This window comes from Mustela erminea, chromosome 3, assembly GCF_009829155.1.
Source record: "Mustela erminea isolate mMusErm1 chromosome 3, mMusErm1.Pri, whole genome shotgun sequence".
NCBI lineage: Eukaryota > Metazoa > Chordata > Mammalia > Carnivora > Mustelidae > Mustela > Mustela erminea.
In genome coordinates, this window is record NC_045616.1 from 137761265 (window position 1) to 137774907 (window position 13643).

Genomic DNA, 13643 nt, shown 5'->3' on the forward strand with positions numbered 1-13643 from the left:
TCTCTGAACTTGAAGCAGAGCACTCAGCGAGAACATTTATGACGAGTAATAGGAAAAGATGCGGAGACCAGGGACCCAGGTGGCCATCAGAGCTGGGGTTTGCTTGGCACCGTTACCATAGCATTGGTGCCAGCGGAGGCATCTTTGATGATGAACACCATCCCCGTGGTGACCCCATGGGGGGGGGGCTCCTTTTGTGTGACAGATGCTACCTGCCTGTGCTTAGAATCCAGTTCTCTGCTTAGCCCAGCTGAGCTTTGCTGGGAGATAGTGGTTTGGTTCTGTGTTCAATAGAAAAGTTAAGCAGTAGAAAAGTGGTTACCTCCCAGTCCCTGACAACCACTTTTCTACTATGTAACTTTATTTTTAGATTCCTCATATAAGTGATACCATGCAGTATTTTGGGGGGGATAGGATAGGGTCTGGCTTATTTCATGTAGCATAATGCCTTTCAGGTTCAACTATGTCATTACAAATGTCAAGATTTCCTTCTTTCTTAAAAGCTGACTGATATTCCATTGTATGTGTGGGTATGTGTGTGTGTGTACATATATGTATATGTACACACACATATATATTTATGTATATGTGTCTACATTTTATGTTACACTTGTCCATCAGTGGACACATAGATCATCTTGTACTTCAGAAATTGTGAATAATTCTTCAAGGAACATAGAGGTGCAGTTATGTTTTTGAGATAATGACTTTCTGGATTATAACCAGAAATGGGATTGCTGGATCATATGGTATTTCTGTGTTTTGTGTCTTGAGGACACTTCATGCTGTGGCTGCATCACATAGTGGCTGCAGCAACTTACATTCCTACTAAAAGTACACAAGGTTTCCATTTCCTCCATAACTTGTTATCTCTTGTCTTTTTAATAATAGTCTTTTCTAACAGGTGTGAGGTATTAGGGGCTACACCTAACAGGTGTGTGAATTTCTAGGAGCTAGCATTTAAATAGATTACAACATGACTGTCTTTGCCTTGAGTTTTATAGGGCAGGAGTCTTCCTCAACAGGTGTGGCCAGGAAGATCACAGACCACTGACCATCATTAGAGTATAGAAGTGCAGGCTAGGTTCTCCCTCTCTAACAACTAGTACTGGGATTGTGGAAAGTCAAGTATTTAAAGTTGCTGATATCATAAGAGCTAAAGCATTGCTTGTTTACACTCTTGTTGGCAGGATGTTACCTTCTCTTGCTTGAAATTAGAGGTACCTTTATAGAAGACTTCTCAGCTTTTTTCAACCCTGCCTTCTGTGAATGTTTTGTCCTTCATTTTGGACCCAATCTGATCCTGTTACAGTTGGAAAGAAGGAACCTGCCTTGAAGAAATTTCTGGCCATCAGTAGTCAAAAAGTACTGATTTGAAATCATATAATTTTGATATTTATTTATTTGTTTGTTTACACATTTATTTTTATTGCATCATGATCGACAGCTAACATTATATTAGCTTCAGGTGTACAACATAATGATTGGAGATTTGTATGTTATTGTGTGCTGATCACCACAATAAGTCTACTTAATATCTGTCACCGTGCATAGTCACAAAATTGTTTTTCTTGTGATGAGGACTTTTCAGATCGTTTCTTTTAGCAACTTTCAGATATGCAGTATGTTGTTACTAACTGTAGTCACCATGCTGGATGTTACAGCCCCATGACTTATTTGTTTTATAACTGGAAGTTTGTACCTTTTAACCTGCTTTGCCCATTCTGCCTACTCTCTGGTTTTGACCTTTCAAGGGAAATGATGATGTGAGATAAATGAGATTCAGTCTGTGGGTTGGCTTTTGAACTTGCCCTTTGTGCCACAGCTTTGTCACAGAATTGAAATGGCAAGTAGGGCTCGTGATATTAGTAGTCACCAAGTTGGAACTGACTGGCTTAATGATGTAAAATAAAAAGGATTCCAGTTTGTAGCAGGCACAGTTCGGCTCACTGGGATGCCTTTATGATCAGATAAGTATTATGAAATAACAGTTGCTCTTGCAGTTCTTCCCATTTTCCCCTTCTGTATTTTTAAGGAGAGATGAGAGAGACAGACTTTGATTTCTGGAGGCTTTGGGGCTGGGATGGGGCGGGGGGTTTGGTTTTGTGTTCTCCCATTGAGCTTCAGTCTTTTGACTTAAGGACGTGATCTCTGTTCAGACACGCTTACTTCCTACTTGGAGGGGTCACAAAACTGCTCATGCTGTTACCAGTCTGGAGTAGTGGTTCCCTGTCAGCTCCCTTCTCTAAGCCTTGGTCACCTTGCAACCTTGGTTGCATGTTACAAGCCCTTGGGAAGCAATGGAAACTACCAGTGCTTCTCTGTCCCACCACCAGGAATTTGGGTTCATCTGGTTGAGATGTAGCTTGGACACTGGGAGGTTTTAAGACCCCCCAGGTGCCTCCCAAGTACAGCCAAGATTGAGATTTGGTAGCATAGGTCAAGGTGCAGTTGGTGACTTTGAGGGGGCTGGAGGAGAAGCCTAGTATACTTGGGTACCTTAGAAGTAGGGATGATAGACTGGTAAGAAAAGAGAGAACAGAGAAGAGGAATGGTACAGAAGAGACAGCTAACCAAAGGAAAGACAGGCTTCTCATATCTCATGTTTGCCTAGATTGGTTCAATGAGAGAGTGTCCTTTCCTTTTAACCCACTCTGTTGAATGATTCCCAGGGATCGTACACCACCTGATGCCAGGAGGCGCGAAGGCCTCAGGAACTGCAAGAGATCTACAGCTTGAGGTCTCCTTTTGGCTTATTTAGCCTTACTCATGGACAGGTCAAGAGCAGGTAGCAGTCAGAATTACTAATTACAAAAGCAGTCATGTTTAGTGTAAAACAATTTTTAAAATAGAGAATTACATAAAATACACACTGAAAGCCCCCTCCTTAATTCCACTTTCATCCCACCTTATCTGATTGTTTCTTTTTACAGATTTCTTACACATGCTGATATTTGTGTGTATGTATTCATAAATACACATATTTGTATACCTGCATGTATAGTCCGTGTGTGTGTGTGTGTTTTGTAGTTGTCAGAAATAGGTTAAATTATGCTGGGCTAACTAACAACCCCAAACCCAGGGGAACACAACTGAAGTTTATTTCTCGATCCCATATTATATGATATTGACTAGGGGAGCTGCTCCAAGTTGCCAGAAGCTTGATCTCAACAAATACTTTCAAGAAAACTTGGGAGAGGGAAGATTGCTCTGAGGCACATGCTGGTATGTAATGTTGTGGCCTGCAAGTGACATATGTCAGTTATACTCACAGCTCCTTGGCTGTAACTAGACCTGTGACCCCACTGAGCACCAAGAGGGCCAGGAAATTCAGCTTTCTATATGCCTGGAAAGAGAGGAGTACTGGATAGCAGCAAGCAACACCATTATAGGTCCTAGAGGTGCATATAAATACTCTTTATCTACATGAACACACATAATTTTAAGATGAAAAATAAAGAAATATATATGCACTGCTAATATAAAAATGGAGCCCTACCGCTCAAGAATTTGGTGCTTTTCATGCAGCAACATAACCTTGACATCTTTCCATGTCTATTAAAGTCTTGTTTCTTCTAAAGTTGGTGCAGTAGTGTGTGCATTCCATTCACTTTTTCATGATTCCAGTGTCTTCTCTCTGCCAGGCTGTGTGCTGGGTGCAAAAGTGAGTGAAATGGACGTGGCTGCCTTGTCTTACTGGAATGTCCTGTGCAGCTAGCATGTAGCATATGCCCTGTATGCACCGTAGTCTGTTGTCCCGTTGATGTCCTCACTGATGGGTCACTTAGGTGTTACCAATAATGCTGTAGGCGACGTCATTGTTACTATGCCTTTGGGCACTTGTAAATTTTTCTTTTTCATCAGCCACGGAGAATAAGCTGTGAATCCTGGAGGTTCTCCATGTGCCCAAAAAGGTTCTGTTTGTCTTAACAGAGGTATGAGTGGGACTCTAGTCTAGAGTGAGGTTCTCCAAGTGAAGTTTCTAGGTGTTTTTCCTGGGCTTGGTTGTTGTTGTTCCTCTGCAAACTCCAACATTGCATTGTTACTGAGGCAGTCGGCCTAAGGTTCTGCGTTCCTTCATTCTCTTCAGCCTTCACCTCGATCAGTGGGGGAAAGGGTGGCAAATTTTAGAGCCCTCCACATTTGGGCTGAAGGGCCCTTTTTTTTTTTAAGATTTTATTTATTTATTTATTTGACAGACAGAGGTCACAAGTAGGCAGAGGGGCAGGCAGACAGAGAGAGGAGGAAGCAGAAAGAGAGAGGAGAAAGCTCTCTCTCTCTCTCTCTCTGAGCAGAGAGCCTGATGCAGGGCTCGATCCCAGGACCCTGGGATCATGACCTGAGCCGAAGGCAGACACTTAACGACTGAGCCACCCAGGCGCCCCTGAAGGGCTCTTATTGACCTGGCAGGAGGACATTGTGCATTCCCCGGGAACCCCCTGCCACCATCTTAGCTCCCCTACCTCTCCACCAGAAGTAGCAGTGAGGAGCTTTAGGAGTCTGGGCATATGGTGCCTTGCTTTAGGACCAGAAACATGGAGAACATTCTTCCCAGCTTTCCTGAGCTGTGTGCTCAGAGTTCCCAGATAAGACCCAGACTTTGCTCTGCATGAAAGTCTGTTTTTGTGACAGCTGCTTGAAAGTACCACACCTTTCAAGTGTCTTTTCCGAACGTTTAGAACTTTGTAATTACTAAAAAAGATGTAAATAATGGCGTTGCCGGGAGGAAAAGGATGGCTGTCCTTTTAAGAATATTTCAAGCTGCAAGTGGGGCTATTTGGGGAGCTGACTTCCCTACAGGTGACAGCTCAAGATGCCATTTGTAGAGTTGGAAGGTGCCCTGTCTCCTTGTTCTTCCCTCCAGCCCTGGGGTCTGACATTTCTCCCACCGACCCCCTTGTCAACTCTGAGGACGATGCTCAGGTGTGTGGGTTCCTCCACTGCCTGCCAGACCATGGGTCGTGGCTCCTGAAGTTAGAGGCATGCTCGGAGGGAAAGCAAGTGCATTGTACATTGAGCTAGAGAACCACTGTGCTTGGCTGAAGGGTCACCTGGTCAACTCTTCCCTCTGACTATGAGTATTGAGTTGATTGAAGCCAACTAAGGCTGATTACATAGCAACCTTTCCTCACACAAATCTTTCCCTCCTGTGACTGTCCCTTCTCCTTCAATCCCACCCCAAATATTTATTCTTCTCTGCCATTTCTTTCTCTGGGCCTTCAGTCCAGTTGATTCTTTTGTTTCCTATTCTCCTTTCCCACTTTTAAAATTCTGTCCTTCCTTCAGGGCTCCTTCTGGGTTTCATCCCTCCCCATCCTGCCCCGAGAGACCTACGGTGCTGATCTCATTGCATTTGAACATTACCGATGTTGAATAATGTAGCACCCCATAATTGGTCTTGGTCAGTTTTTGTAGGTGTTTTTTTTCTCCACCAGTCTTAGAGGTCAAGCTTGTATTTGCTCCCTCTACAGTAGAACCCAGGATCATGCAATAAGTTATTATGGCTGGTATTATCTTGCTAAAAGTACCAGGCTTTGAGATTCATTTAGAAAAGGGTCCAGTTTGAAAGTATCATATATATAATAATAAGCTGAGTTGTGGACATCAGGATTAGCTTTTGGATCCCAAACTTTTCGGTGCTCTATGCTGACCAGACCCCTTTCTTCGTGTAGTTTAAGATTTTAAAACTCCTGATCACTCCTGTGGGTTATTTCAACCCAGTAGCTTGTAGAAAGCTAATTTGTGCAGGAAGCCAGAGGCCCTGTGTCTGCTGTGCCGCCATGCGCATGAGATGCTATGAGCATGTGGGGCAGGACATCAGGGACAGAGCTTAAGCCAGAGCCACTGACCTCCGTCTCCTGACATGCTTTCTGATCTGGGCATGGCTTGCTTTCATCCTGAGAGACTGACCCCACACTTTACAGTGGAGGGATCGAAATCACCAGGTAACCCTCTAATAAATGTTAGTATTGCTACTTGAAGCAGCGCCAGATGTCAGGCCTCCTTCATGTATGACGCAGCAGGAAGAACACAGCACAGCTTATGGGGCAACTGAGTGGCTTAGTCGGTGAAGCCTCTGCCTCCTGCTCAGGTCATGATCCCAGGATCCTGAGATGGAGTCCCATATCGGGCTCCTTGCTCAGCGGGGAGTGTGCATTTCCCTCTGTACCTCACTCCACTTGTGCACAATCTCTCTCTCTCTCTCAGATAAATAAATAAAATCCTTAAAGAAAGAACATAGCCCAACCTATGAAGTATTCCTGTTTCTAGGAATAATTCTTTCATATGAACGTATGCATATATAGAGAGAGGTAGCTGATATCTACCTCTTATCCATAGATATGTATATATATCAATATGTATTCTGTATATGGAGCTAGAAACTTGATTTTATCCAGATCCATGTGTATACATATGTTTGTACACAAACACACTTGCACATACATATGCACACACAGGCATGCCACACACTTGAATCAAATCAAGCTTCTAGTTTACCAGTTTACAGAGAGCAGGGATAAAGAAAGACGCAGGGAAGCAACCAGATTCGGAATGTGGGACATTTTCCAGGACAACAGACCTGGTTTCTGCACCCGCCAATGGCAGGGGGGAAGGTGGGTGGGCTTGTTCCAGAATAAAACAGAAGCGAGAGGCAAAACGCCCAGATGCTGAGTGTGGAACTTCTCCACGCCATATTTGTACACATGAACTGTAAAGAGACTTTCTTTGAGAAAATGGCAATTTTGTCGAAAATCGAGGGATTATTTTTTTTACCCTTGTTAGGTGTGATAAAGGCCTAATATTTACTCTTGAAAATGGCCACAGTTTTAAAAGATTCATAGTGTAGTTTTGGTGTGAAATGATGTAGTGCTGAGATTTGCTTGAAATTACTGCAGCGACCAGCACGGACCTACTGGGAGCTGGAGAGGAGGCACGAGGCTGGCTAAGGTGGCCAGTCAGAGGGAGGAGGCTGCACAGGCAGCCTAGTGTTCCTGTGCTGAGAGCCGGGTCGGGAGTGCTGCAGGACAATGCACTTGCCCCAGAGTTAGTCACTTCCTCAGGAACACCAAGTAATTTCATTTTTTTTCCATTTAATTTTTAAACTCAATTAATTAGCATATGATGTGTCATTTGTTTCAGGGTACAGGTGTGAGATTCATCAGTGTCATATAAGGCCTGGTGCCCATTGCAACACACACGCTCCCCAGTGTCCATCACTTAGTTACCCCATCCCCCTCCCCCCTTCACTCCAGTAACCCTCAGTTTGTTTCCTATGGTTAAGAGTCAATTAGGGTTTTTCTCCCTCTCTGGTTTCATTTTGTTTCATTTTTCCCTCCCTTCTCCTGTGATCTTCTGCCTTGCTTCTTAAATTCCACATATCCTTAAGATCATATGATAATTGTCTTTCTCTGATTGACTTATTGGCTTAGTGTAATACCCTCTAGTTCCATCCATGTCCTTACAAATGTCAAGATTTCATTTCTTTTGATGACTGCATAGTATTCCATTGTGTATATATACCACATCTTCTTTATTCATTCATCTGTTGATGGACATCTAGGTTCTTTCCATAGTTTGGCTACTGTGGACATTGCTGCTATAAACATTGGGGTGTGGATGCCTCTTTGGATCACTGTATTTGTATCTTTGGGGTAAATTACCCAGTAATGTGATTGCTGGGTCATAGGGTAGATCTATTTTCAACTTTTTAAGGAACCTCCATCCTGTTTTCCACAATGGTTGCACCAATTTGCCTTCCTGCCAACAGTGTAGGAGGGTTCCCCTTTCTCTGCATCCTCACAAGCATCTGTTGTTTCCTGACTTATTAATTTTAGCCATTCTGACTGGTATGAAGTGGTATCTCATTGTAATCTTGATTTGTATTTCCCTGACGATGAGTGATGTGGAGCACTTTTTCATGTGTCTGTTGGCCATCTGGATGTCTTTTTTGCAGAAATGTCTATTCATATCTTCTGCCCATTTTTTTTTAAGATTTTATTTATTTATTTGACAGAGAGAGATCACAAGTAGGCAGAGAGGCAGGCAGAGAGAGAGGAAGGGAAGCAGGCTCCCTGCTGAGCAGAGAGCCCGATGCGGGACTCGATCCCAGCACCCTGAGATCATGACCTGAGCCGAAGGCAGCGGCTTAACCCACTGAGCCACCCAGGCGCCCTCTTCTGCCCATTTTTTGATTGGATTATTTATTCTTTGGGTGTTTGGTAAGTTCTTCATAGACTTTGGATACTATCCCTTTACTGATATGTCATTTGCAAATATCCTCTCCCATTATACTGGTTGTCTTTTGGTTTTGTCAACTGTTCCCTTTGCTGAGAAACATGAAGTGATTTTCAAAATAAAGGAAAAGCAAACTGTAGTTCTGAAATGCCAGTGACAGGATGTCAGGAGCCTGATTGCTAACATGCTCACCATTTCTTTTCAGACTCACTGGGAGCACGGCTGATGTGCTGCTCTTGGCCACCAGCAGTCTCCCTCCTCAGTGGACGCCATTATTAGTTTCTTCTTTCCTGCATGAGAGGCCATTGGGGGCAGCCACGGAAACCTCTTGTGGCTTTTTCTGGTAGAATAAAGGTGAGATGGTGAAAGCGGGCTGGTTGGCAGACAGGGACACTGAGTGACAGAGGCTGTTCCGTCCCTCACTCCCCTCAGGGTATGGCCTGGTCTCAGCCTGGGGGACAGAGTGTGTGGGCCATGCCATCTGCTGCTGGGTTAACAGATAGGTCTATGTCCACATTTCCCCATGCCCACAATGGGGCAGCATCTGGTTCTCTGGGGATCTGAGGCCCTGTGCCCAAGACACTGACACTGTCAGGCTGTCCCCTTGCTCAGCATGTGTGGCCCTTCTGTCCTGGAGGGAACTCACAACGTCCACAACCTTTTATACTCCCCACGTTCCCATAGACCCTGATTGTTTACTTAGAGAGCAAAACCATGCTTCTGTTTACAGGATCTGTGTGATCCTGAGTGTGTGTGTGTGTGTGTGTGTGTGTGTGTGTGAGAGAGAGAGAGAGAGAGAGAGAGAGAGAGAGATTGATTTCTGGGCCCTGAATCACATTTTTAGTGAGCTGGGATTTCACTCTTTGAGAGACAGGACTTTCCAGGCTCTCAGGAGTGAAGGATGTCCTGCAGAGCACTGTGGAAACAGAGGATTTGGAGAAAACTGGGTTAGTGCATCTGTAGGAGGGACAGGGGTGACACCTGTCCTGTCTCTCTCCCGGGGTTCCTGGGGAACGGAGGAGGATGTGTGCAGAGGTGCTTTGGAAATTGTGCAGCGTTCTGCAGTTAACGGGGGCTTTCTTGTTTTGGTTTGCTTATGGCGAGAGACACATGCTTCTCTTAAATGGCCCTTCCCTTCCTTCAAGGCTACAATGTAAGGATCCTCTCACAAATGGAGAAATTCAGAATAGCTGCCTGGTGCACCTGCTTCGGGTTTTTCTCTGAATCGTGTCCCACTCTTCCCTCTCCCCAAATCACCTGGAGGCCATGGGAAATGAAACCCCATGAACTGTCAAGTAGAGAAGGACGTTTGCGTCTCGTGTGCATCTCTGCTGGCTGTATTTTAAAGTCCCCCCCTTCCCACTTCCCCCCTTCCCCCCTTCCCCCCTCCCCCCTCCCTTCCTTCCACTCTTTCCCACCCTCTTCCTCCCTTATGGGTACATTTTCATACCATTTCAGTGAGTCATTGTCAAATCTCATAACATTTATTACCTTGGATGTGTACTTACTTATTGGCTAGATTGAGAGAGAGAGAGAGAGAGAGAGAGAGAGAGAGATCTCCACACCTTTCCCAGAGGGGCTTGTTTGTTTCAGCCGGATGCACATTATTACGAGGTCCGCTAATTCTGTTAAGTGGTAGGAATCACTGTGGCCAAGTAAGCAGGCATCTTTTCCAGAAAGACTGCAGTGCAGAGTTCTGGGTGTGCTCCACGGCCATTAGCTGGTGATCAAGGCAGGGACAGGGGTGCCCATCAGTGCTGGAATTACTTGGCATCCTTATGAGATCATCTCGATTCAGGGTGACTCAGCGTCACCTTTCCTCTCTCGTTGAGCGAGGCTGGGAGGTCCTTGGTGGCAGGGCCTGTGTTATATTCATCTTCAGCTGTTTGCTACGGAAACACTCCCTTGCACGTGGTAGGCATTCAGTGTCTATTTAATTCCTGCAGAAGAGTCAGAAGAAAAGAGCTCTTTTTCCTGCCCAGCTTTCCCGTGCCTTTAAATATCCTAGAGAAAAGTCACTTTCTTTTATAATAGGGGAGACTCTTCTGTAACCCTACACAATGATGTAGTAATGATTCCTAGGAGCAGTCGTGTCTGAGGGTCCCCCAAGGACAGGGACGTGGAAGGGTCGAGATTATGGACAGCTTGGTTGGAAACCAGGAGACAGGCCTCCCAAAAGATGGGTCACAGCCCAGGGGAGCCCGTGGATTTGATGACATTCAATTCTTGAAGACTTTGGGCTGGTTCTGATGACAGATGTCACTGCTGTACCCTCTCAAATATGTGGGTCACTCAAGTACCCATAGTTTCTCTCTTAAGAAATGTATTCTCGCTATGAATGAACATTCATGGGAATGCGACATGCTTTGTTCACAAATGCTAGCGATGGTAGGAGTTTCAGGCAGTTGGCTAGATTGGAACCTTGCTGAAATGCATAGAGCTGCTGGGGACACTTCCATAGATGGTCAACTTAATTTTATTGAACACCCCGTGTTCCCTCCCTATAAATCTTTCCTTTTTCTAAAAAATACGAACTTTTAGCCTTTTTCTGTAGCCACCTGTTTGTTTGTTTTGTTTTGTTTTTTGTAAACTTGACAGCAAAATAAAACAGTAAGAGGTGACTGCAAATGGTAATTTTTTTTTAAGATTTTTTTTCTTTTTGACAGGCAGAGATCACAAGTAGGCAGAGAGGTAGGCAGAGAAAGAAAGGAGAAGCAGGCTCTCCGATGAGCAGAGAGCCCGACATGGGGCTTGATCCTAGAGCCCTGGGATCACGACCTGAGCCGAAGGCAGAGGCCTTGACCCACTAAGCCACCCAGGTGCCCCTGCAAATGGTAATTTTTAAATGTTTCCTATGTTCTTCCAAGGATGAGAGACTCCACCTGACTAAGGAATGACAAGCTGTTTCAAAGAAAAAGACATTACTTTAAAAAGGGGAAGTATAATCTTATAATCACCAAATTGGAAAGGCCTAAAGCACGTTTCATCCATAGAGAACCACACCAAGGCATAAATTTAGTGAATTATGTCATGGCTAACATGTGTAATGGGTGTGATTAGTTATAATCATAATGAAATTGTCGGCCTTTTTGGTACTGATCTCAGAGGGGTCACTTCAGTGAACCGGAGTCCCCACAAAGGTGGAGGGATCAGGAATTGTAGTTGGTTTAATTCATTAGGATCGGGCAGGTGCTTGCTATTCTCAGATCTAGCCCTGGAGGTGGACGGCATAGATATGATTGAAAGAAGGTCAGGAAATGGGTCTTCCCAGAGTCTGTTGATCCCACTGAGCCCTGCCACCGGGCGGAAGGGTTCTGGCATTGGAGACCATGGGCGGTGCGTCTTAAACTCGTCTCATCACAAGAATCAGCCGTTTTGCTTTTTGAAAACATGGACTCCTGGGACCTAGTCTGATCAAAAGGAAACTCTCAGGAGTATATGTGTGTTGGCTAATGTGTATCAGAATCGCCTGGAATCATCAGAATCATTTGCAAACTGTGTAAGTCTCCCCAGAATGGATGACAATATCCTTTGATGTCTGGTATTACACTGCACAGAGGAGCAAATGCGTGTGTTTAAAAAAAAACCTTCATTGGGGGTAATATGCCTCCTCCTGTCTTGCTCCCCTTCCCCATAACCCATCCTCACTGGAGAACCATGAACCCAGAAGAATGGCCTTTTTTTTTTTTTAGGAAATGTTTTTCAATAGCTTTGTCAAGGTAACATCTGCATGTTATCATATTTCACCCACTGTTAATTGTACAGTGCAGGGATTTTTGAGTGAACAGCAATTGTGGACTCATCACCACAATACATTTTTAAAATATTTCTGTCACTCCCAAAACGTTCACTCATGCCTATTTGCAGGCAGTTCCCATTCCCAGCCCAGCCCCAGGCAGACATCATTCTCTGCCTCTAGAGCTTTGCATTTTAAAGAAATTTCATGTAATGGAATCACGCAGGTTGTAGTCTTTTGTGTCTGGCGTCTTTCACTTAGCATAACACCTTTGGGGTTCATCCCTGTTGTTGCCAATATGGGTGGTTCATTCTTTTTATTGCCGAGCAGTGTCTGTTCTATTGATAGACTTTGGTTATCCATTCACCAGCTGGGGCACGTTTGGACTGTGTCCAGCTTTCAGCTACTTTAAATGAGGCTGCTGCCTCCGAGTCCTGTGTGACAGCATGCTTGCACGTCTCTTGGATAGACACCTGGAAGTGGAATTGTTTGGTTATATGAATAGTATATGTGCAGTCTTTTGAAAAACTGCCACACCATTTTGAAACATCTTGTTTCCAAAATAACTACGCTATTTTACATTCCCACCAGCAATACATGAGAGCTGCGGTTTCTCCAAATCTTAGCCAACACTTGGCATTGCCAGTCTTTTAGATCATAACCATTCTTCAAATAGGTATGTAATGGTATATAATTTAATGTGCATTCCCCTGATAATGAATAGTGTCGAACATCTTTTTGTAATCTTAGGGGCAAGTCATATCTTTTTTTTTTTTTTTTTAAGATTTTTGTATTTATTTGAGAGAGAGAGAGAGTGAGCAGAGAAACCTTAGTGGTCTCTGGGCAGAGCGTGGAGCCTGACTTGGGGCTCATCTAAAGATCACGACCTGAGCTGAAACCAAAGGTGAGATGCTTAAGTGACCACACCAAGCAGGGGCTCCAAGTCATATCTTTATATTTAAGTGTTCATTTAAATATTTTGCCCATTTCTAATTGGTCTGTCTTCTTACTGAGCTATAAGAATGTACTGAATACAAGTCTTTTTCAGATACATGTTCTGCAAATATTTTCTCCCTCTCTGTGTCATTTCTTTTTCTAAAAGATCTTTTGAGGAGAAAAACCAAAGTTTAGTTTTGTTGAAGTTCAGTTTACTAATTTTTTCTCTCAGGTGGTGTGTTTTTGGTATCATATATATAATTTTTTTTTGCCTTATCCAAGGTTATAGTGATTTTCTCCTCATATAGTTTTAGTCTTTGCATTTAGGCTTGTGATCCATTTTGAGTTAATTTTTGTATATGGCATGAGGTAAGTACCATCTTCATTCTTTTCCAAGTGGATATCCACTTGTCTCCCCTCCATTTCCTTTCTCATTTTCCCTGTCCTGTCCCCATTAAACTCTCTTAGCTACTTCATGAAAAATTAATTGACTTAAGAGTAAGGGTTAATTTCTGACTCTCTGTTCTCTTCCATTGATGCATTTATCTTCTCTAACACCATGCTGTCTTGACTATGGTAGCTTTACAGTGAGCTTTGGAATTAGGTAGTGAATTTCCAAACTTGTTCTTCTTTATAAAAGTTATTTTGGCTATTCTAGGTACTTTTCATTTCAATATAAATTTTAGGATCATCTGATTATTTTCTACTCCCCAAAAAAAGGCATCCAGAATTTTGA

The 13643-nt window shown here is 43.7% G+C and overlaps 1 protein-coding gene across 9 annotated transcripts in view; it reads left to right on the forward strand.

Moving 5' to 3' along the window:
- The window catches only part of ADAMTS12 (ADAM metallopeptidase with thrombospondin type 1 motif 12), a 290253-nt gene that overhangs the window by 62234 nt on the left and 214376 nt on the right, over window positions 1–13643 (forward strand). The window contains exon 2 of one of the 9 annotated variants that reach the window (XM_032337658.1): window positions 8441–8589. The exons of the other annotated variants lie outside the window; for them this stretch is intronic. Within the exon in view, the coding sequence (XP_032193549.1) occupies window positions 8530–8589 (60 nt within the window). The 5' untranslated portion in view covers window positions 8441–8529. The remainder of the gene's footprint in view (window positions 1–8440; window positions 8590–13643) is intronic. 9 annotated transcript variants of the gene reach the window in all.